Below are 24,093 nucleotides of genomic sequence, written 5' to 3'. Positions count from 1 at the left end.
ATCCTATACATATTTAATTCACTTCATTGCAAAATCCCTGTCCTTTTATTTTTCGCCCCTAAAACATTAGAGAATAATTATAACACAGGTTATGGTTTCATTCAGCAGCTTAAAAAAATACTCTGATCATAAGGAATTAGAAACTGAAATATATCTTAAGTGGGTTTCTATAGGAATAAAGTAGTAGAACTGAATATCCCCCACTCCCAGCTAACTTATCTATGTAACAGTTCTCTGAAAGCTTGAAGGAAGAAAAGAACACTATAAATTTCTTCATTCCACAAGGAAAGATTATTTGGCAGAGAGATTGTTTCGAGACGTTCTAAATGTTAACACTGTTCTACTACAGGCTTTACAAAACTTCCTCCAAGCTTTTTATCCAGGTAGGTACCTTTTGAGATGGACGGTAACTTGAATCAATACCCCGAGCCAAAGATTCATCAAGTAGTGCTTTTAGCTTTTCAGCAGAATCCTTACTCTTTGAATGTAAGAAGCCTAGTGCTTTCAAAAAAATGGGATCAAGTTCCAAGTTCACAGTAGCAGCCATTGCAAACACCTGAAGTAAAAAAAGAGAGGAAAGTAATTTACAGACAACGGGTAATTATCTGTCAAAGTTTTTCTTGTTCTTTTGTTTATAATAGGTAATACTGTGCACCTCATACAAAATTCAAACTGTCCAAAAGGTTATTACGGATAAAAGTAAATTTTCTTCTTTTCTCTAATTGGCATTATCTAGTTCTTTTCTCCTGAAGCAAGAATGTTACCAGTTTTCTCTGTATCCATATCCTTGGCAAAATTTTAAATCCAGATAAGCTCCTCCCTGCCACAGAGCCCCTTCCTAACACCTGGCTGCCTTGGGTCTTTGTTGCTGCGCGCGGGCTTTCTCTAGTTGCATTGAGCAGGGGCTACTCTTCCTTGTGGTGCGTGGGCTTCTCATTGCAGTGGCTTCTTTTGTTGCAGAGCATGGGCTGTAGGCGCGAGGGCTTCAGTAGTTGTGGCTTGCAGGCTCAGTAGTTGTGGCTCGCTGGCTTAGTTGCTCTGCGGCATGTGGGATCTTCCCAGACCAGGGGGCTCGAACCCGTAACCCCTGCATTGGCAGGCAGATTCTTAACCACTGCGCCAGCAGGGAAGTCCCCTAACACCATTTTAAAATAATACACATAATTCAGTACACAGGAACTTGATGTGTTTAGGTCAAGTTTAGTATATGTCAAAATTTCTTCTTCTCAAACCTTATTATTTTTTTTTTTTTGCGGTACGCGGGCCTTTCACTTCTGTGGACTCTCCCGTTGCGGAGCACAGGCTCCGGACGCGCAGGCTCAGCGGCCATGGCTCACGGGCCCAGCCGCTCCGCGGCATGTGGGATATTCCCGGACCGGAGCACGAACCCGTGTCCCCTGCATCGGCAGGCGGACTCTCAACCACTGTGCCACCAGGGAAGCCCTCAAACCTTATTTTCACAAAAAAAAAAAAAAAAAAGAAAAAGAAAAAGATTGGGGGAAGGGTGTCACTGGAGGACAATGGTTAGAGGACGTATTAAGCAATAAGCTTTAAAGGTCAGTGCTGAAACTTTTACCTCAACTATCTTTTTTTTGCCTCCTTAGTCCTCAGCCCCAATTCTGAGTGCCTCAGAAAACATACTAATGATAATCTTATTGCATCACATTTAGATTGTGGTATCTCATGCATTAACCTGTTTTTGAGAAGCAAGGTGTCTGAGAAATAGTGCCAAACCATATATATATATATATATATATGGATCTCCCATAGGGCCTATGATATTCTCTGTGTCCTAAGGAACTGAAAAAATAGTGAAGATATACGTCAAAGACTTAGAAATTCTAAAACATTAAAACGTTTTGTTTTCAGCTAATACCAATGCTATCATGTTGTTCTACTTCCGGTGTTACTTTTTCAAATATTTCTCCAGGCAAGGAATTATTAAAATAAAAATGTATACTTTGTGTTCAATCCTTTGATCAACATTCTAGGGCTTGAAATTGTCTTCTATCCCGGAGGTTAATAAAATAATGCAACAAACTTGCACTGCTAGAGTTAAGGATCTGTCAGCAATTCCACAGTAATCTCTCATTTTCAGGGGGTTATAAAGCCATTAAAACTTGCTGTAGGGCTTCCCTGGTGGCGCAGTGGTTTAGAGTCCACCTGCCGATGCAGGGGACACGGGTTCGTGCCCCGGTCCGGGAAGATGCCACATGCTGCGGAGTGGCTGGGCCCGTGAGCCATGGCTACTGAGCTTGCGCGTCCGGAGCCTGTGCTCCGCAACGGGAGAGGCCACAGCAGTGAGAGGCCGGCGTACCGCAAAAAAAAAAACAAAAACAAAACTTGCCGTAGATTGAATCTTGGCATATGAAAGTTCAGCCTGAAAATGGATTTTGTTTGTTCCTTCCCCATCCACTTCCCCCCTAATATTTCTCCAACTGTCACAGGAAACACACACAAACACCTCACTAGCCTTTTTTTTTTAAAGTTTTAAACAAGGTATTAGATATTTATCTGATAGCCACAAAATTATTGTCAAATTCTGTGCTCTACTCAATCACCCATGAGAAGCAGTCTAAAAGCCAATACTAAAAGAAAAATAATCTACCTCAAACAGTTATAAATTGGTAATAATTTAATAAAAATTGAGAAGCAACCTCTCTCACTTCCTAACATTGTATTATTACATACATCATCTATATATAATGATAGGTACAGAAAGGTGGGGGTCTTTTTGTTTTAAATTTACTCATGAGGCTGGTCATCATATACATTCTGAGGAGAAGAGTTCCTCATTAAAATGTCCATAATGAAAAGGAGTAAAGCTGCCACTCCTGAGTGCACAAGGGAACACAGCCTAGTCTTTCTACTGACCTAACTTTTTTGGATAGCTAAAGAGCTAACAATCTGTATTATGAGGTACTGAAAATATTGAAACTTAGAAGAATCCTTTTAATATACTAGAAAACCTGTTACTTGAAATTTCTATGGTGAAAATTAGAAGCCAAGTATTTATGGTTATGTATTTCCATAATCACAGATAAAAGGTTTACGTTACAGATTAGGTGACAAGACTCAGCACCTAGATTATGAGACCAGACCACAGATCACGTCATCAACACCAATTTGGAGTCAGTTCTTTTTATATGATCCTGCAATTATAAAACTGAACAGACTTTATACCCCTGCCCTAAATTACTAACATATTCCTCTAGCCAGTGGTCTCCACAGTGGAATACAGAGAAAAAAAATGTTAGAATTTCTTTTTTATTTTTAATCTTTTATTTAAAAAAGCTATTAATATACATAGTGATAGCAGTTCATGCATATAATTGGCAACTAAATACACATATAAGGAAGTGAGCTCAATTTTTTTACTCATGGAATGAATGATGAGAATACTTTGGAGACCAATACTTTAGCCTTTCTAGCAACTTCCAGTTTCCCTTTCCCTATTATATATACATAGTGGCTGCTTTAAGGTACAAACTTACCTTCCCTTTGAAAATCCCTCCAGCACTCATTCAGCTCAGCCCTTCCCCCTCTCCACATTAACTTCATTGCTAGTTGCCCGTCGTCTTCTAGCCCCTACTCATTACCAACATATTCCCCTATATTTTCCATTTTTTTCCTCAAGCAGTCCTTTTATCGCTTTACCTTTACTATCCCCACTCATCCACACAGACATCCCCTGTTTTACAGTCTTCTCCCAAGTAGTGAGTTGTTCCTACTCAAAGAGCAAAGAGCAATACTCCATATCGCTGCTTTTGGAAAAATATTCCACGATCACCACTTATCAACATCTTCTCTTGAAATCCACACCTGCATCTTCATTGCTGCTAACGTACAGAACATTTGCACCAAGCTCATCTTTTCCTCTCCCCCTGCCATCATCTTTGGTAATTTCAGCATATATATTGATGTTCTTCTCCAACTTCCTGCACTAGTTTTATTTAGATCTTCAACCTCAAGGAGCTTCATCTTCAGCCACTGAAACCCGAAACTTGACACAAGTATTCTCCTGCTTGACTACAGTCAATTCTCCTTTTTAACTACAATCTTCCATCACTCTATCTCTTTTACTGCTTTGACCCAGGAGCCTCCTCAGGGTACCAAGTCAATCTTTCTTTCTTTTAAAAAATTTCTTTACTCCCATTCGTCTATCCTTTGAATTTATAGAGACCTCCACTTTCTTGGTCCCTCTGCTTTCTCCTTACTGGCACCTTCTTGACCGAACATCTTTTCCTTGTCCAACAGAAAAAACAGGAGTTGGGCCTAAAATAAAACACTCATGGTTATGTGTTTTATCCTTTATATTTTAGTTTTCTATCTTCCTTTCCCTCCCCCTTTTCTATTGCCTTCTCCAGTTTCTATTACTTCTCCTTTCTTACCAGCAAACGCACATACAGCAGTCCCCCCATTACCTGTGGTTTCACTTTCTGATATTTTAGTTACCTGCAGTTGGAAAATACTGAATGGAAAATTCAGAAATAAACAATTCATAAGTTTTAAATTGCACGCCATTTTGAGTACTATGATAAAATCTCATGTCAGCTCCTTAGCTCAGTCCATCCTGCTTGGGATGTGAATCATCCCTTTGTCCAGTGAATCCCGTCTGTTAGTCACTAGCCAGCTCAGTTATCAGATTGACTGTCATGGTATTGCAGGGCTTGTGTTCAAGTCACTTTATTGTTATTTATTTAATGCTCCCAAAGAGCCAGAGTAGTGATGAGTGCTATTCAGATATGCCAAAGAAGTTGCAAAGTGCTTCCTCTAAGTGAAAAAGTGAAAGTTTTAAACTTAATAAGAAAAAAACTGTATGCTCATATGCTGAGGTTGCTAAAATCTATGGTAAGAACGAGTCTTCTATCTGTGAAATTGTGAAGGAAAATTTGTGCTAGTTTTGCTGTCGTACCTCAGAGTGCAAAAGTTATAGCCACAGTGCATAAGTGCTTAGTTAGAATGGAAAAGGCATTCAATTTGTGGATGGAGGACATGAACAGTATATGTTCCAACTGACAGCAATATGTTGGGCCAGAAAACATTGAACATCTACAAAAACTTCAGCAAGAGATCCCCTGAAATGAGTGACACCAAGCCATTTACTGCAAGTAAAGGATGGTTACACAGATTCAGGAATAGGTTTAGACTGAAAAATATAAAAATTACTGGAGAGGCTGTGTCTGCCAATGAAGAAGCCACTGCCACATTTCTGGCAGAGTTGAAGAACCTGAGGAGAGAGACCATGTTCACATAACTTTTATTATAATATGTTGTTATGATCATTCTACTTTATTATTAGTTATTGTTGTTAATCTCTTACTGTGCCTAATTTATTCACAAAACTTTATCACAGGTATGTATGTATAGGAAAAAACCCAGTATATATAGGGTTTGGTACTATCCATGGTTTCAGGCATCCACTGGGAGTCTTGGAACATATCCCACATGGATAAGGGGGAACTACTGAATAGTGAAAGAAATTTATTTCCTGCTACTGAAGTCCTAAAGAGGTCAGCAAGTGTGGTGTAAATTTGTCACTTTATCTCCTTTATTATTTCCAAGAATATTTTCCAGGAGTTACACCAAATCATGTTACTTCTATATAGTTCTTTCCTGTATATTCTAAAACTCATGATCAAAATAGATTGTAAAAGAGCTTTCTTATTGTGAATTAGAATTCTAGAAAACAAAGCCCTAGGTGTGTGTAGATATAGATACAAATATACACAGAAAGTTAATGCTTTAAATGTAAATTTCAAATCTAGATGTTGCTTTAAAAAAAGAATGCAGAAAACTAATAATAATCACCACTTTAAAAAATGTCAATGGCCTGGGAAGGTGGCAATAGTGGCGTTGGTGGGAACAAAGTCTTAGCTCACGTTAGGAGCTAAGACTTATATAACTTAGTTATATACAGTAAATGTATATAAGTAACACAGAAATTCCTACTTCTAAATAATCATCTTTTTTCTCCATCCTTTTTATCCTTCATGGTCCAGCCTTTCAAAGACTCTCTTTTAGCACTCTAAGCATCCTTGTCCCATAGTTCTACAGTTTCATCTACTTTATAGTCATCCATCCTATTTACCTTCTCCCTGCCTGCACCCAAAATCTAAGTGCAGCTGAGAGGAATACATACACTCTGTTATCTTCAGGGTCACTAATCCCACCTAGGCACTCAACACAATTTAGCAATCCTATCATGTTTCTCTGGTCAACTCACTTCCCCACTTTCTGCAAAGACCAGTCACATTTTCTCCATTTTCCTTGAAACTGCTTCTCTATCTTAGTAGATGTCCTCATCTACTTCACAGAGAAAACAGACTGTCAGAGAGGAACTAAATCAACTTTCTGACACATCTACAAATATACCTGCTCCAATCCTTTCCTCTTTCCCACCTTTTAAATAAGAGGGTGGCTCTCCATGTAATGCCACTTATGCCTGGAACCTATCTTTTTCCTCCCCCCTGAAACCTTGAGCTATGAACTATTCCTACGTCTTCTCCGCCACTCACAAACCTCCCTCCCCCGGCCTCTTTCTTTCTACTGGCATCTTTTCATTGACCTTTAAATATCTTCTATCCTATCTTCTTCATTTTATAGCAAAACTTCTCCTACATTTTATACTTTTTCTTCACTCCTTCTGCTTATATAGCATTTCCTGCAATTTGGCCTTTGTGCCACCATACCACGGAAATATTTTCACCAAAGTATTCACAGCCTTAGTCAGGTAAGTATAATAAATACTATTTTTTCCTCCTACTTCTTTCTTGGTCTTCTTTGTAGATTCCTCAAAAATCTTGAGGAATCAAAAATGAGTTGCTCAAGATTAGGTTCTGGGTCTCTTCTTTCACTCTACACCTTCTTCTCAAAATGTCCCCTTTGGATCAGCAGCAACAGGCATCACCTGGGAACCTGTTAGGAATTCAAACTCTCGGTCTCCACAACCATAGTTACTAATGAAAACACTCTGGGAGTGAGGCCCAGAAATTTGCATTAAATCTTCCAGATGGTTCTGATCTACTCTAAACGTTTCAGAATTACTGCCCTAGACAATTTGACCTATACCCTTTTGCCAGTAATTATATATTTATCTCTCCAGCCCATGCATCTCTTCCAAGATTCAACTGCCAGCTTGACTTGGATATCTCACTGGTGCCGCCTATTCAACATGCCCCTAACAGAGCCACTCATAAACTCTTCTCTCAACCAGTTCTTCCCCTAATCTTCCCTTTCTCAAATGACACTTATCCCATTGCTCCAGCCAGAAACCTGAGAATCAGCTTTAACTCCTTCCACTTCAACTCCTGCCTCCCATTCAATCACCAAACCTCTTATATATATTTCAAATTCATCTACCTCTTTCAATCCTTATTACCACACCCTAGACCAAGCTACCATCATGGAGCTATTATCTGGCCCACTGTAAGAGCTTAATCAGAACCCCACAATTGGGACTTCCCTGGAGGCGTAGTGATTAAGAATCCACCTGCCAATGCAGGGACATGGGTTCGAGCCCTGGTCCAGGAAGATCCCACATGCCATGGAGCAACTAAGCCCCTGCACCACAGCTCATGAGCCTGCACTCTAGAGCCTGTGAGCCACAACTACTGAGCCCACGTGTCACAACTACTGAAGCCCGCATGCCTATAGCCCGTGCTCCGCAACAAGAGAAGCCACTGCAATGCGAAGCCCGTGCGCTGCAAAGAAGAGTAGCCCCTGCTCGCTGCAACTAGAGAAAGCCCGCGCCAACAACAAAGACCCAATGCAGCCAAAGAAAAAAAAAAGAAAAAACTCAAAATCACTCTTGCGCCTTTCCAAATATTTTTATATCATCCACTTGCTTAAAATACTCCTTTTCACTTCTTACTGTCCAAAGGTTAAAGAACAAGATTCTTAAAAAGGTCTCTAATGCCCTGCATGATCTGGTAATACATGTAAAGCAGTTACAACAGTACGTGGCACAGAGTACAATTGCTCATTAAATGTTACTTAGTATCTCAAGCTATTCCCACTTTCTGTTGTAACCACATGACTTATTTCAAATCTTTCAACATATACTCTTTCTTACCCCAGCTCTTTAGTAGAAAGCGTCCCTTGCCTCATCTTATTCACCCTTCTCGTCTCAATTTTTTTCTGTACATTCCCCTAACAAAATAAGGAGTCTTACTGTTATATGGTCCTAAAACATCCTGTATTTACAAGTCATAGCTATTACACTGTTAATTGTGTAAACAGGGTTTGTCTTTCTCACTAGAACGTAGGTTCCATGAGGGCCAGCACTGACCTTACCTACTGCTGTAATCCCTGTTTGTAGCAGAGTGCCTAGCAGATAGCAGGCACTCAGTAAATGCTGGCCAAGTGAATACATGTTATTCACTTTCTCTTTCAAAAATCTTCCTCCTCCACGAGTAATACTCAGCTTTCCTGGTTTTCTTTTTCTATCTCTGGCTACTTTTTCTCTGGGTCATCTTTTCATCCCCATTGCTCTTGGTGTTGCCCAAGTATCTATTCCTGTCTATTTTCTTTAGTTCTGCTACCAATTTCTTCTGTGGTAATCTTATATATATCATGTTTTCAACTTGATTTCACATGTTTATCCCCATTCCAATCTCTATTAAGCTCAAACCCCACAATTCCAACTGCTTAGTAAACATGTGTACCTGGTTGCCTTAATGGTATCTCAAATTCAGTTATGATTGAAATTGGGATTATGAATATCTTCCCCCAAAAGTTCCCTGTCCTGCACTTTCTTTCAATAAATGACACACTCTCCATTAATCGGGTCTGAGGCCTAAATCTCTGCCTCACTGAGTCCTCCCCAATTCCTTATATCTAAACAATCAGCAGGCCTTTCCTGTGAATTCTGACTCTGCAACGTTTCTCACATCTATTCCTGTTTTTCATTTCCACAGTTACTATTCAGATTCAGGTCGTTATTTGCCTTTTGTACTATAGCAACAATCTAGTTATTCTTGACTTCAACACTGTTGCCATATTAATGTTACTGCAACACATTTTTTTTCTTCCTTCTTTCCTTTCTTTCTGTTTTCATTTTTTTTCCTCAAAAATTAAGGCTTCCCACTGCCTTTAAAATAAAGCCGAATTTCTTGGCCTACCATTTAAAAAGATTCAGTAACTGGCACAAAAACTTTAATTCTTCATCCCCAGACCTTCTGTAGTGCAGAGCCATTAGCTGGGCTTGCTAATTCTACTCATTTTTTCTGACAAGCTTATAACCCATTTTTATATTTCCAAATGCTATCAAGTCCCAGTTCAAATACTCCTTCTCATGAGAACTTTACTCACAGCTACTGTGTTCCTCTCTACCCCCTATACAACTAATCTTGTCCTCCTAGGATATCTCAAAATGCATTCTCATGGTACTGGAACTTTCTACCTTGAACCACACTCTATTTTTGTACATTTGTATATTCTCTATAACACTCTGAGTACTTTAAGGGGAGAGGCTCTCTTTTTTGCCTACCACTTCGCTATTTTGCAAAGTACCACAAAATAATGGCTTTGGAATTAATAGAGATCAAAGTATAAAGGTCTTTGCTCTTCTTCTACACAATTCTAATCATGTCCAAAATCTCTTCACAAAAAGCAATAAAAAAGAAATTCTAAGCCACCCCCACCTAACTGCCCCTCCCCACAAACCCTCAAACATCAAAAAAAAAAGAAAAGCAATACAAAACAAAAACACCTCTTTCATGACAGGGGACTTGTACAATGTCCCTATCTGCAATACTCTCTTCCCAATCCTTCATCCGATTTAAATTCATTAATCCCACTAGACTGTAAACAACATGCAAGCAGGGACTTGTTTTATTCAGTTATATACCTAGGGCTTGGAACTTCACAGATTCTCAAAAGTATTTGTAGAGTGAATGAACTAGGTTTCGTTTAAATGTCACTTTCTAGGGCTTCTGTGATTTCTCCAACCCAAATTGGGTACTCATATATAAATATATTCTTTCCTCTAGATCTCATTTCCCACCCTATATGCGAATCTTAAAAGAAGTCTAAAGTTGATCATCTGCACGGGAACGAGATGAAGGAAATCGACCCTGTTCACGCAGTGCAATATTAGGGTTGCCATCACATAACGGCTCTAGAAAGCTTTGCCCTTTATGTCTTTGCAAGCTCTTGCAACCCATTCTAATAAACAACCTTTTAAAGATGCTGCCCTTTTCATTCCCTCACTGAGTTCTTGACCCTGGATTACACTGAAACCTTAGGCATACGTCCGGAAACATAAGGGAAGCGGAAAGACCCTGATTCCAAACCAACCAAGTGATAGTGAATCTGAAGAGCGACCAGAGACACTCAGACAAGGACTGCCAATCTTTTTTGATCAAAGTCATAACACACCCAAGGCCTAGCACAGGGGAAGGTCCTTGACAAGTGAGCTCGAGAGAAGGTGAGAGGCCGACAGAGGGAGCTGTCGAGAGAAGTCGCCAAAACCTTCCGAGGAAGGTCGGAGACAGGGTTCCAAGGACCTAGTCCCTGGGGCTGTGCCCTCGGTCCGCGTGCCCCCGGTCCGCGTGCCCCAGCCCGCCACAACCTCCGAGGAAGCACTACCCTCACTTAAGGGGAGAGCGGTCATCCTGGGCACTCGACCGCCTGCAAATTACGAGGTGTCCCCACAGGGAGCGAGGAAACTAAGACCGCACGGAACTACACTCCCACCTCGCCCCTCGCAAAAGTCTTGAGCCTCCCAGAGTCGACTGGAAGCCGGTGAGCTGGTAACAACTCACCGCTCCGCCCCGCTGCCCCGTCAGTTCCCGGTGGCCTCACGAACCGCTCCCGGCAGCAGCCGGCTCCGAGAGCGGAAAAACAAAGGTTCCCGCAGCAGGGTCGACCGGGGAACGTATTGGCTGTGCGACGGTAGGAAGTGACGTACCCCACCCCTTCCGGTCCGCCGGATTATGAATGATTGCGGGGGCCGCTGCTTCCCTGGCGCGATCTTCGTTGTTTCTTTCCCGGCTTCGTTGGCTGCGTGTGGCCCGCGGGCGAAGACTTTCTGAAGCTGCCTCGGGAAACCCGGCTCGGGCGGGGCGGGAATGCGCTAGCGGTCCGTGTCACCCACACGCTCACGCACCCTCCCTGCCTGGCCGCGCCTCTGCGACCAGGTAAGGAGGGCGCTCGGGCCGCCGGCTCCGCAGTCCCTGAGACGCCGTAAAGCCGCCTCTTAGCATCTGGGGAAACAGGATTGAGGATGTGGGGAATGGCGGGAAGGGTGGAGGGGTCCGGGCCCCTTCTCAGTTTTTCCAGGACCAGTCCCCGTGGCTTCCTCTATTGATGGGGGCATGGAGCAGCTTCCAGTTGCAGCAGTCTGTGGGGTCGTTTGCCATTTGCTGCTAGGTGTGGTTTTAAGACCTCTTGGATCGCGCTTTAACTTTTTTTTTTCCACTTAGTTTTTTATTCCAGCCCTTCCTCACTGGAGAAAGTAGTTGTTATGTGAATACTACCTAACAGTTACTCTAATGAACTTGCTTCATTTGGGGCCATTTGCTTCTGTTACACCATCAAAGCAGTGTTTCACTTTGGTTTTAAACTTCTATAGAAAGTTAGAGTTTAACTTACATGAAAATTGCTTTGACTTCCAAAACTTTTACTGATACGAGTACTTTCTCTACCTGGTTTGGGATTAGGTGACTTGTTCCCCCACTCCCCCTCTTTATTCTTAACGTCATGATCCCCTAATGCCATGATCCCATTCCTTGTCATAAGTTCTTGAATATCAAGAAAATGCCAGCATTTAATAATATGTCTTCTGCTAAATTATTGATAAGAGAAGATAGAGTACTACTTTTTTCTAAGCTTATCTAGAAACTGTTTAAAGGAGAAAATGCAAAAGCTGGCAAAAACTAGTGGTGACAATTTAAACTTTAACCATGGTCACTTAAATATTGTGAAAATAAATTCTTTGTTATAAATACAGCTGAGTGATTTGCTATCATATTTAATAAATCAAACATTAAGCTATGTGACTTTTCAGCTGCCTGGTGGGGAATATACACTACTGAAAGGATTGCCTTAAGCATACTTATTTGAAATTATGTTTGAGTTATACCTGAAGGCATTGTTTTAAGAGTCCTAACTTCAAAAATAAATCTGAAAAACTCAGTGAGATTTGACATTTATTTTATCAATTCTTTTATTTTTTTACACTTCTGTTACATGTTTGCCTGCTTTAAACAAAGCTCAAACTTTAACTGCTGTAGTAGAAGGCCCATCAAGGGTCTTGGGGGGTTTGTTTTTATTTTTGTTTTAACCTGTATTTACTTTGTAGCTTTTATATCACCTGTGATTTGAAATAAGAATAAAGACTGAGTATGCAAGTGGGTAACAGCAACAATTTAGCAGACCTTGAAACTTAACAAATTTTTTTTGAAACTTAACAAATGTTGAGGCCAGTCAACTAAAATATCTGTAGTATACACAGTTCCTTAGCATATGTTGTTTTTATCTTCAAGTTTTTAAAGTAGCCTACTGAATTCTGTTATGATTAGTACTTGGAAAGCAAGGATTTAAACCATTTAGTTCATAATAAGCATGGGTATTGGTTGCTGTGGGTATTCAGTAATTTTATTTCAGGCTTGCCGATGTTTCTAACATGTTAGCATTTCATGCTGTGGATCCCTGTTAATTTTGAGGTCAGGCTTAGCTGCAAGCATTATGATTCTATGGCAACAGATGATTCCCTGATTCTCCAGAGAGGACACACTTCCCTTCTGGCTAAGGTTACAGTAAGCTTTTTTAAACTTTTTTTTTTTTTCACTTCTTGCCCAGATAAGCAGCTAATTTTCATCATAGGATTTTGTCCTCTAGGACTTAACGGTATGTGTCCTCACATTACATAATGTAGTGAGCACTGAAATGGCTCAGTTTTTTCTTTCCTTTTTTAAACTTTACTATCTAAGGTAATAAGCTGCTATCTAACTCTGTAGAGGCAGGCTTTTCTTTGTTTATCTATATTATTGAAAGAAAGTAGTGAGATTTGTAACCAAATACTGTTATTGTTATGTATAAAACACAAGCTAAGTTCTAATATTCATAATGTTGAACATTTGATGTAGTGGGGAATTTTAATGGGTTCAAATTTAAATTTGAATCTTTAAGAAAAATAAGAGTTTGTGATTTTTTCGTATTTGTAAACTGCTTTGAACTATTTATTCTGTACAATATAAGCAGTTAATATTTAAGTGGACTTAGGGTGTCACATTTATATTCCAACATTTTGTGACTCCCCAGCTTTCAGCCTCAGTAACAAACAGATTTTTTGACTATTTGGTTGGAGAAAATCTTTTCAATTCAACACAGATCCCTTATTTTCCCTGACAAGTTTGGAAGTATAAAGCATAATCTAAGGCTTGAACTAAACATTCCTTGAACTAAATTTTGAGTACTCTTCAGCACTGGAGATATGTGAGGTAATAAGTGCTGTATTCCTCACACATAGTAGCAAACTCAATAAATATTTGTTGAATGAGTGTATGGGTTTCTCAGATAATTGACCTAATAATTCCAATAAACGTCTAGAATAACAGCTGGAAAAAAAAAGTGATGCAAAGAAAAAGAAAGCAGAATAAGGGGCTAGGAAGTGATGGGAGTCCTTTTTCTCAGGATAGACTGCTCTGAGTTAATATTCAGAGACCTCAGTGAAATGAAGGAGCAAGCCATGTGAATATCTTGGAGAAGAACATTCTAAGCAGAGGGAATAGCAAGTACCAAAATTCTCAAGCGTGGGGACATTGCTGGCGTCTTCCCAGAACAGCAAGGAGAACTGGCTGGAGGGAAGTGAACAAGAGGGAAGAGGGGTAGAAGATCAGGTCAAAAAAGAAACACAGTTAGGGTCACATCACCCTAGAGACCATGATAGGAAATTTGGATTTTATTTTAAATGTTCTGGGGAGCCATTGGATGGTTGTGAACAGAGGACATGGTCTGATTTATGTTTTTAAAGGATCACCCTGACTATAGTTGCAGAATGGACAGTTGTATTGAGTGGAGGAAAATAGTTAATGAGCTTTTGCAGTAGTCTTTGTAAGAGCTAGTGATGACTTAGATTAAAGTGTTATTGGTAGGGGTGCTAAGAAGTTAGATTTAGCATGTATTTCAAAGGTAGAAATAGTAGAGTAAGAGAGAGAAAAAAAGGAGTTGAGTGAGACTTCAGAATTATGGGCCCAAGCATCTGAGTAAATGGCATTGCTGTTTTATCAAGAATGGGGACTACTTGAGGAAAGAAGAACAGGTTTAGAAAAATGTCCAAGTGAAGATGTCAAGTAGGATACATGTATAGGAGTCTTAGATGATATGGCACTGTAAATCACCTCGGGTAGTGCCGTTGTAAGTTGTGGCCCATAGGTCATGGAATCACTTTAGTGAGTACTAACCAACATTAAAAACAATGACACAACCCTGGAGGAGAAGAAGAAGAAAGAAAAAGCAGAGTGAACTGTCAGTTATATCTCATGTGGTAGGATATTTCTTGGTGATTCTTTTGTTTCAGTATTATTCAGTGTACAATGACTTTCATTATAAGGTTTATTTCTTATTGAGTGGCATGATCAAATTTTGAAAGCCAGTAATCAAAGGGGTGAGTGTAAGTTGAGAATAGGGTAAAGTACTGAGCTACAGGTCACTAAGAGGTCTGAGGAGGATCCAATAAAGGGAATTAGGAAGGAACTATCAAAAAACTTAATCCAGTGCTGAGAACTGTCAAATAACTCTGCCTTTAGCATGGAGGTTTTTATCAAGGACAGTTGCTTAGAATAACATAATTTCTGATGGTTTTCACTCCGGTGAAATTGTTGCTGTAATAAAATTGCAATATGCTTCAATTTATGAAGTTTATAAAGTAATGCTATTTATGTTAGAAAAATACCTATTCCTTAATGTTTTCCAATAAGATCCCTTTATAGATTCAAATAATGCTTTTGGATTGAAGTACAGTTCTTATCTATGTAGTGGGAGTAAAATGTACTTTTAAGGATTATTAGGATTGAAGTAGTGCACAAAAGTTCTGTGTGCTTAGCACATAGCTGGTGGACAATAAAATGTACATAATATTATTTAGAGTTGTATTCTTTGTTCATTTAACATTTGTCAAGCTGCTATCAAATCCCAGGCCCAGTGATAATTTCTTATTTTAAAAAAAATCAACTGGTTAATATTAAGTTGCAGTTGTACACGCTTTGGTCTTTATATATAATATATAACTTATTTATCTATTATGTAATATTTAGTTGCCATAGATCCAGACTTGAATTTTGAGCACAAAAGTTTTAAACTATTTTTCCAGTTTCCAGAGAAGTATGCTTATTTTCATACTTATTTATGCTATTTTTTTCTTTCTCTCTCTATATACATATGCAAGGAGTAAAGTAGTAAAATGGTTTTAGATAAGAAAACACCTATAAAACTCATTTCCCCTTTCATGTGTGAAATGTTTCATTTTATCAACACCAAGATATATTAATTGGAATGAGAATGAAAAAAAAGATTAAATTCCTAATTAAACCTGTGACTACTTCGTTTGTTTAAAAATATCTTTAAAGATTCCCAAATAATGAAACCAAAGCTTAAGTATTTTCTTTTTACCTGTTTTTATTCCCTCTGCAACATTCCCAAGCAGGCTGGCCTTTCCAGGGAGGAGATGCACACTCCATCAGCTCCGTTCAGTATCTCACGTTTGTGGTGTTGTCTGCTGCTTTCTCAATCCATCACAGGAACAGTTGCAGTGTGGCACCTGTCAAAGCTGAGAAAGAGCAAATGACATACAGCACTTCTGTGCTTGGCAGGAATGTAGTCTGGACTAACAAGAGCTATGCCCCCAGCTCTGTGTGTTGGAGACCCAGGGGATGATTCTACAGCACCTACCTTTTATAAAGCTCATGACATAAAAGTAATAAAATAAGGAATTCTCTAGGTAGAAATGGAGAAGAAGAAAAAAAAAATGAAGGTTTATTTTGAGAGTATTTGCAGACTTTAAGCAAAAACTGTGTTCTACTTTCTTGAAAAATTAGACATAGTACAAGCCAAAACCAGCTATCAAATTTGTACAGGTTTGCTAATACTTAATATTTATTTTTGAAATTACAGTAGTATTTAATGTGGAGAAATTGCCCAGGGAGAGTAATTTTTTTTTTAACTCTAAGATCATTAAGTAACATTTTTAATCTTCAAGGGGAAGAAAAAAAAAACCCAACATCTATATTTAAAGAAATAAATTATGTTAAGAATCAACAGTACTGGGACTTCCCTGTCGGGCCAGTGGTTAAGACTTCACCTTCCAATGCAGGGAGTGCCAGTTCGACCCCTGGTCGGGGAGCTAAGATTCCACATGCCTTGAGGCCAAAAAACCAAAACTTAAAACAGAAGCAATATTGTAACAAATCCAATAAAGACTTTAAAAATGGTCCACATCAAAAAAAAAATCTTTAAAAAGAATCAACAGTACGTTGCATTTTCTCTTAGGCATCTCATTAATTTTTAGATATCTCCAAGGGCAGATTATTGCTATTCTATTTTGTTGACATTTAGCATTTATTAAGTGCTCACAGCAAAAAATGTTTCTAGAATGTGTAAAAGTTAATTCTCAAGGTTCTTATGTGCCTTGGGAAGTGGCAAATATACACGTACTCTAACTTTTTAAAAAATGTTTCTGCATATCCTAAATCAAAAGCTGTAAAATAGTATGATGTTGTTTTTAGTTTTTTGTTTGTGTGTGTGTGTTTTTTTTTTTAAGTGTTAGTAGGACTAGTCTCTAATTACTATTTCCTAGACTGCTGGGCAAATGAGGAAATCGATTATGTTTTCTTTCAAATCTGCTTATTGGGGAAACATTTAGGGATCTTCTTTATAGCATCTCACTGTCAACAAAGGGAGTTAAGAGGATTGGTAAATTAATCAGCAATAGATATATAGGGATAAACTCTCCAGAGACTATCGATTTTCTACAAAATGTTGGTTTCTTTTGCCTGTGAGCTTTAACAAATGCCCTTTAATATTTTGTTTTAAAATCAGCTCTAGGTGGAGGAAAAAAAAATCCCAAAGGTAATTAAGTTAGCTCAGGGAGAAAATGGTTTCCGTGGGTTATAAAGTGTTGTTGCTTTTAAGTTACATGAAATAATTTACCCTTAGATAATCTTTCAAATAAGTAACAAACCATGGTGCAGATCTGTTATGTTTTAACAAAAGAAGTATAAAACACTGGTGATCACTTGCATTATCAAGAAGTTTTCCACGACAGTACTTTACTGACTATATCCCTTTGTTATAATGGATTATTAGCCCTTTAATTAAAAAGTTGAGGACCAAGATGATTAAAGAGTACTAAACTATTTTGCTTTTGATTAAAAAAAAATCTAAGGAATTTAGAATATAAAGGAAATTTAGTAAATTTTAGCACCCTAAAATTCAGGTGCACTAATATTTCAAATACACTTAAAAGAAAGAGTTGCATGTGTACTTTTTAAAGGCTTTTAACATAATTTTTAAATAATTTAAAATACTTTTTCTCCAATATACCATTCTCCTGTTACATGGCGAATGCTTTTAAAGAGTGCCATCTAGTGTCAGTTTTGGAATTTTGATTTATGTATTAGAACATGGGGAATTTTAGACCCAGGAAATGTAGAAATCAAACAAAAAGTCATAATTGACAAAAGTCTTAAGGATTGTGACTTGAAAACACCCATCAATAATTTGACCACAAGGTTGTGTATGTTTGCATCTTTAAAATAACCACATGTCTATTCGTCCATGCATTCACTCAATATTTCTTGACTATATATATATATATATATATATATATACATACACACATATATATACATATACACACACATATACATATATATATGTGTGTGTGTATGTATATATATATATACATACACACACACATATACATATAGCAGGTCCTGTTTTAGCATAGCAGTGAATAAAATAAAATTTGTACTCTCATGGAACATTCTATTGGGCTAAGACCAAAATAGATAACGTAGTATGTTACAATAGTAATAAATGCTGTGAAGAAAAGCATAGAAGGGGAAGGAAATGTTTTTTCAGGAAAAGTGGTAGTTGGGGTTTGCAAGTTAAATACAGTAGCCAGGGAACATCTCAAAAAGTTGATATTTGAGTAGGTACTTAAAGGAGGTATGGATGTGTTCTAGGCACTAGAAATATCAAGTGCCAAGGCACTGAGGTGGGAATGTACCTAGTGATTTAGAGGAACAACAAGCCACTTTTGCTGAAGCAGTGAGCGAAGATGAGAGCTGATGAGATGGACAAAGAGACAAAGAGAATTAGATCAAGGAGATCTTTGTAGACCATTGCAGGAGCTTTGCCTTTTCTCTGAGTAGGATGGGAAGACATTAGAGCGCTTGAGCAGAGAAGTGACATGATTTTATTTCATTTTTAACAGTATCATTTTTGCTACTATGTTGAGAATAGACTAGAGGATGGAAAGCAGGGTTAGGAAGCAATTGCTATAATTAAGAAGAAAGGTGATGGTGGCTTGGATCACAGTGGAAGCAATGAAGATGGAATGAAATAATCAGATTCTAGGTATATATTGAATGTAGTGCCAAAATAAATTTTTAATGGATTAGTTATGGGGGTGTGAAAGAAAAGAGTAATTTAAAATGATTGTCCAGGTTTTTGGCCTGAAGAGCTGAAGGATGGTGTTCCATTAACTGAAATGGAGAAGATACATGAGGAACAGGTTTTGGGCCTAGGGAGAGAATAAGAAACTTGATTTTGGACATGTTAACTTTGAGATATCTCAGTTATCAACATCTAAGTTATGGAGAATTTCAAATATTTTTTTCTATTGTGATTCAGCATACAATAGCTCATCATATATCAAAATCCACTTTGGGAGAATCCATTTCTTGTGAGAGAATGAATATATCCCCCCCTCAATTATTATATTTTAGGGGCATAAAACAAGCAGTATTCATCAAGCTTCTCAGAGCTATTATCCCCAGACAACTCTAGGTATTCTTGGTTATTTCTTATGTCCCATTCTATTCATCTTTTGTTCTCACCTGTAGTGAGACCCCAAAGTATCAATACTTGACTGGGAGAGTTCTATTGCCAAGCACCTGAGGTATGCTCTTTTTAAAGGAGCTGGATATAAAATCACCCTTAAGACTAGTTAATTGGACAGGGTAGGAATCTTTCTTTTGGAAGCCATTTATTCATTCCAAGAACCAATTCTTGTAGAATCATATCTATCACAAATCCCTGCTGATTTCTAGAAAATGTTTTTAAAATGTTCATCTTTTATTTTAACTTCGCAATTGCTATATTCTAAGACCTATAACCACTTCAATTTATGCTTCAGGTAACCCAATGAAAGAAGAAAATGAAAGGCATTAAGAAAAGTCTTACAGAAGAATATCTATACTTGGACTTTTCTCACCAAAAAGAAGGGTGCATCTTTCCTCTTCATACGTCTATAACTTTATTTTTGTTATCATACTGTGACTGCAAAATCTTTAAAGTTTGCTTAGTCCTCACTGGAGAAAGCACAGGCATTTCACTACTTAAAAGTGTACTGTCTGAGGATGTTGAAATACAGATTATTTCAAGGCAAGAGCTTCCACCAATAGTCCAGAGTTGCTGTTTACCTGCAGTAGTAGAAAGACCAGACAATTTCTGTAGAGCAGGACTTGCTGTTGTTCTGAGACACATAATCCAGAAATCATATGAAGCAGACCCCTCAAAGAAGGAAATTTTGGAACTTCTGGGTTTTAAGAAGACTTGCTTGAAAGCCTGTGCTGAAGTAAGTATAATGCCTCTTTTCTGTTATTTAAAGCCGTAAGTGACAACACATTCACTTGAATATTTATTTGAACTTTCTGTTGGAAAATAAAATTTAATTTACTTAAAAGAAACTACAGTAACCAATGAAAGAGTTAAAATAGCCCTTCACATATACCGATATTTCAGCGCAGTATTGGAAGATAAGAATTTAAGATTTAATTTATGAGGTTTAGAGACATTATTTTTAGGGAAAGATTTCTCTTTTTTTTTTTTCTTTACCTTTTAATTACGTTGAGGATTTTTAAAGGGGATTTTACATATGAACAGGAGCTCAAAGTAGCAGTGTTTCGGAAACCAAGCTTTTTTAGGGGGAATGTACTTTAAAGGCTTTGGGAAGTGAGGATTTATTCGGTAAGTGGACACAGGAGAATAGCATATATTCCAGATACAGGAATGCTGAACCTCCATTGTTTAATGTTATCACTTCTGAAGCACTGTAATACCTCTTGATAGAGCGTAAAAGCCTAGCCCAGAGATGGTTTAGCTCAAGACTTAAATTCTCTAAACCAGTCTTATTTCCCAATAGAAAGTTATTTTTCTTCAAGCTATGTTGAAAGTAAAGAATCCTTTCATTTCTTGTTTTGTTTTGCAGGTTAGTCAGTGGACCAGGCTATGCGAACTTACCATCCCTTTAGCTATTGAGAATTTTCTCAAAGAATCTTCTGACCAGCCCCCAGCTATCCCTGCCGAAATACTAGAGCTTGAGAAGAAGCTTAGTGAGCCCGTTAGGGTACATAATGATGACAAACTCCGGCGGCAGAAGCTGAAGCAGCAGAAGGCTGCTGGGGTTAGGCCTTCCCTTTCTAAGGAAGAAACGAAGAGCAAGGTCCATAGACAGGAAACATCTGAAGAGGTGGACTCTTCATCGGCGAGCCTGGAACTGAGAGTGGCATTTTCAAAGCTCACAGTACATGAGGAGCCAGCTCCTGCCAACAGGGAGCCTGCTCACGTCAGAAAAGCGAAAGCTTCTGACCTTCCGCCTCTGGACCATGTGTTTGTAGAAGGCCTGTACTTCACTTTGGCAGATATTGTGCTCTTGCCCTGTATCCATCATTTTTTGGTAAGGTTTATCAGGAGTGGATACATTGCTGTATGTTTCAGTCTATAAACTGCCCAGGTTTGAGTCCCTATTTCATTTCTTAATACCACTATGCTCTGGGCAAGTTATTAATATCTGTCTCCGTTTTCTTATATGTAAAATAGAGATGATAATAGTGCCTTCAATACATGTTAGTAATTATTATGACTTTTAGTTTTGAGTTGCTAAAAACATTAGCATTTTTTATGATTATTAATTTTAAAATGCTGTGTTGATCACCTTCTAATACTAGAGGTTCCAGTATTAAAACACTAAAGACTCTTGTCAGCTATATTTTATAATTATGTAGTCTCTTCAAGTGCTAATTTCATTATGTTAGATATTTTTAAATCAGAAATATTTTACCCTCGTCTCTGTTATGTTACATAGCTGGCAGTACTATTCAATGCTGTGGGAGATTATATAAGGAAAGTTTCCTTTTTCAGGTACACATATATGTATATGTGTGTGTATATATATGTGTGTGTACATATATATACGTATTTATATACATACATATATAAGTGTATGTATGTATGTTTTTTTTTCTGCCTGTGGAGGGAAAAAGGACAAGGTAAAAGTAGTATCAGAGTGAACATGGGAAGCTAGAGCTCTCTGCAGCTTTCCAGTTGGTTTTCCAGAACTGCATTTTTCTCACTTTGAAGCATTTCACCGTTTCCCTTACTAAGGAATCAGATATTAGATTTCATTTTGATTATATATATCACCAACACTTCAGGCATCTCTACTGACAGATGAGAAGAGATTTCTAACGAAAATCTATATATTTGGGGACCAGGCTTCACTAATAAGTTAGGTGGCATTAATCAATTGGCATTTTCTTAAAGAACATTTTTCTTTAAAATGTAAACGAAACAAGATTAGAAATCAAAATAACTTCAGAATCAAAGGATGTGAGAACAAGAGATCTAGGAATCATTTAGATGTTGATTAGTATTGTAAACGTCATGTGTATTCATATTGTCCATGGTGCTGGGTGGGGAGAAAAACAGATTTTTTCTTTTTCGTAGTCAAACGATTTCTAAATTCTCTTGTCCCTGACTCCCCCCAGTCCCCCACCTCTGCTGTTATTACCGACTTCAATCATTAGAGCAGTCATTTGGTGCATATTAGGAAATACTGTTGGTAGTCATGGCTTCTTGGTCTCCTCGGATAACTATTTGTTCCTAATTTCATAAAAATCGAATCAAAGCGGCACAACCATTAATTCATTCATTTGAGAAATTTATTGAAAGCCTACTGTATATGTCATGCCCTGTTGTATGCACTAGGAATACAGTGATGAACAAGACAGAAATGGTCCCAGCCCTTGTGGAGTTAATATTCTAATAGAAATAGAAAAATAGGGAAGATAGAAATGAACATGTAGACAAATAAATAATACATATTTAAATAATGGTAAGTGCTACAAAGAAAATCAAACAAGGTGATAGAGAAGACTTGATTATTTGCTTTCAAAGCCAACAAAACATAAAAATTGGATTCACCTGCATAAAGGTTATTTTTAGATCATTGTCCAGACATCTGTCTTCAGCTAAATTGCATTTAATTTTAGCTTAATTTAAATACTGTTTACCTGATGAGGATCAATTGAGGTGGAGGTGTTCCGAATTGAGAGGATTTTTTTCCCCCTTTAATCAGGTGGGACATCAGCCTGACCACTGCTGAATAAATCTACCTAATATTGATACAACTAAGGAACTCTGTTTTCATCTCAGTTTAAAATAGCGGAAAACTTTGTTATTACATTTATTCTATGATTAAATTCTTCTGTTTTGACATTATGTAAATGAATTCTCTAAATATTTTCCTTTGTTTGTTTGTATTTTTCCTAGATCATCACATTTTCTTTCAGGAGTTAATCTTTCTTTGCCAAAGCTTTGATGTTATTTCTGTTGTATTTATTTTCCTCCTGTAAGTCATCTTGGGTTATGAAGCAGCCATTTTAGTTCAGACGGTGGCTATGAAGCTGAGCCTTTATACTTGTATTAACACACATTGAGGTGATGGAGTAGTGGTCCAAATGATCAGAATTAAGATCAAGTTCATGATCAGGAATGAAGTTCAAGTTACTAGGTTTGGATCAGAAACATGGAGTTGAATCTACGGCCAAAGTATTTAGCCACAGGAATAAGATCAAGAATATGAAAGAGCAGTCAATTTTGCTAATTCAAGGTTTGGTATACCAGAGGTCAAAATTAGAAGAGTTAGGGAAAATACCCAGTTTTGCTAAACAGAATAAAGCCAAATATGCAAAACAACAGCAGGGAGAGAGGCTGAGGTGTTACATCTAAACCTCTGCTCCAAGCTTCTCTTCCTCTTCATAGGATGTTAGTTTGCAAAGTTAACCACTGATAGCCCAACACCTCTTCCTGGAAGGTGCCTGATAAAATCCTCTCCTCTGGAAAGTTTCAGGAATGGATTAAAAAAGAATAAATTAAAATGCATCTTATGATTCCCCCCTCCCTTTATTTGTTAGAACCTTCTAGTACACAGAATAGGAAGCAGATGGGAGAAATAACAATGAATAACCATACTAAGGCAAAATCTTGCTTCTCTCTGATGCCAGAACATTTTATAGTTATTTTTAAGTCACTGCTACTAAACAGGTACACTTTGATAGAACTATTTAAAAGATTATTCTACTCCTGGAAGACAGAGAAGTTGACATTTTATGAAATATTTTTGTAACTTGAACATTTATGATTTAACTTAATACATTTTAACTTCTAATGCTTTGAATTTAGTTTTTTAAAAGTATGACGCATTTATTACTAAAGTAAAATCATTGTAGAAATTGATTTTTGAGCAAAAATACCTATGTTAATTACCTCTTTCACTGTTCCCATTGGCATAAAATTGAGAATAAAATGGGAATCTCACTACTGGCTGGCATATTGCAAAAATTATGGATTCCGTAGTTAATTTATATTTTCCATCCCCTGTCCTATTCCTTAGGTCCTTAAGAATTTTCAGTTTTAACTCACCAGTTCTAGACGATAAGAAAAGACCCTGAACTAGGATTATATTTCCATTTAGACAGGTTGTTTACTATTTTTTATACTGCTTACACTGCTCACCTAAACGTTTGTTGGTTATGATGTGTTTTTGAATGGGTAGACATGACTGAGGAAATGACATAAAAGAAT

General features: G+C 37.8%; 2 protein-coding genes across 3 annotated transcripts in view; one reads left to right on the top strand and one right to left on the bottom strand.

Moving 5' to 3' along the window:
- INTS12 (integrator complex subunit 12) overlaps positions 1-10,890 on the bottom strand; it is a 41,050-nt gene extending 30,160 nt beyond the window's left edge. The window contains exons 1-2 of the mRNA XM_022567074.2: positions 10,767-10,890; positions 392-556 (exon numbers count right to left, since the gene is read on the bottom strand). Coding sequence (XP_022422782.1) covers positions 392-547 — 156 coding nt within the window. The 5' untranslated portion in view covers positions 548-556; positions 10,767-10,890. The remainder of the gene's footprint in view (positions 1-391; positions 557-10,766) is intronic.
- A 24-nt stretch (positions 10,891-10,914) lies between these two features.
- GSTCD (glutathione S-transferase C-terminal domain containing) overlaps positions 10,915-24,093 on the top strand; it is a 132,080-nt gene continuing 118,901 nt past the window's right edge. For both annotated transcript variants that reach the window (XR_016393225.1, XM_022567073.3), the window contains exons 1-3: positions 10,915-11,141; positions 19,364-19,804; positions 20,438-20,905. Coding sequence is in view for 1 of the 2 variants with exons in the window: in XM_022567073.3 (XP_022422781.1) it covers positions 19,385-19,804; positions 20,438-20,905 (888 nt within the window). In the remaining variant the exon portion in view is untranslated. The remainder of the gene's footprint in view (positions 11,142-19,363; positions 19,805-20,437; positions 20,906-24,093) is intronic.

The sequence above is a fragment of the Delphinapterus leucas genome, chromosome 5 (genome assembly GCF_059928025.1).
Source record: "Delphinapterus leucas isolate spDelLeu-1000000601 "Yukka" chromosome 5, BTC_Dleu_Yukka2, whole genome shotgun sequence".
Lineage (NCBI taxonomy): Eukaryota > Metazoa > Chordata > Mammalia > Artiodactyla > Monodontidae > Delphinapterus > Delphinapterus leucas.
Note: the sequence above shows the minus strand (reverse complement) of the source record. Positions and strands in the feature narration are given on the sequence as shown.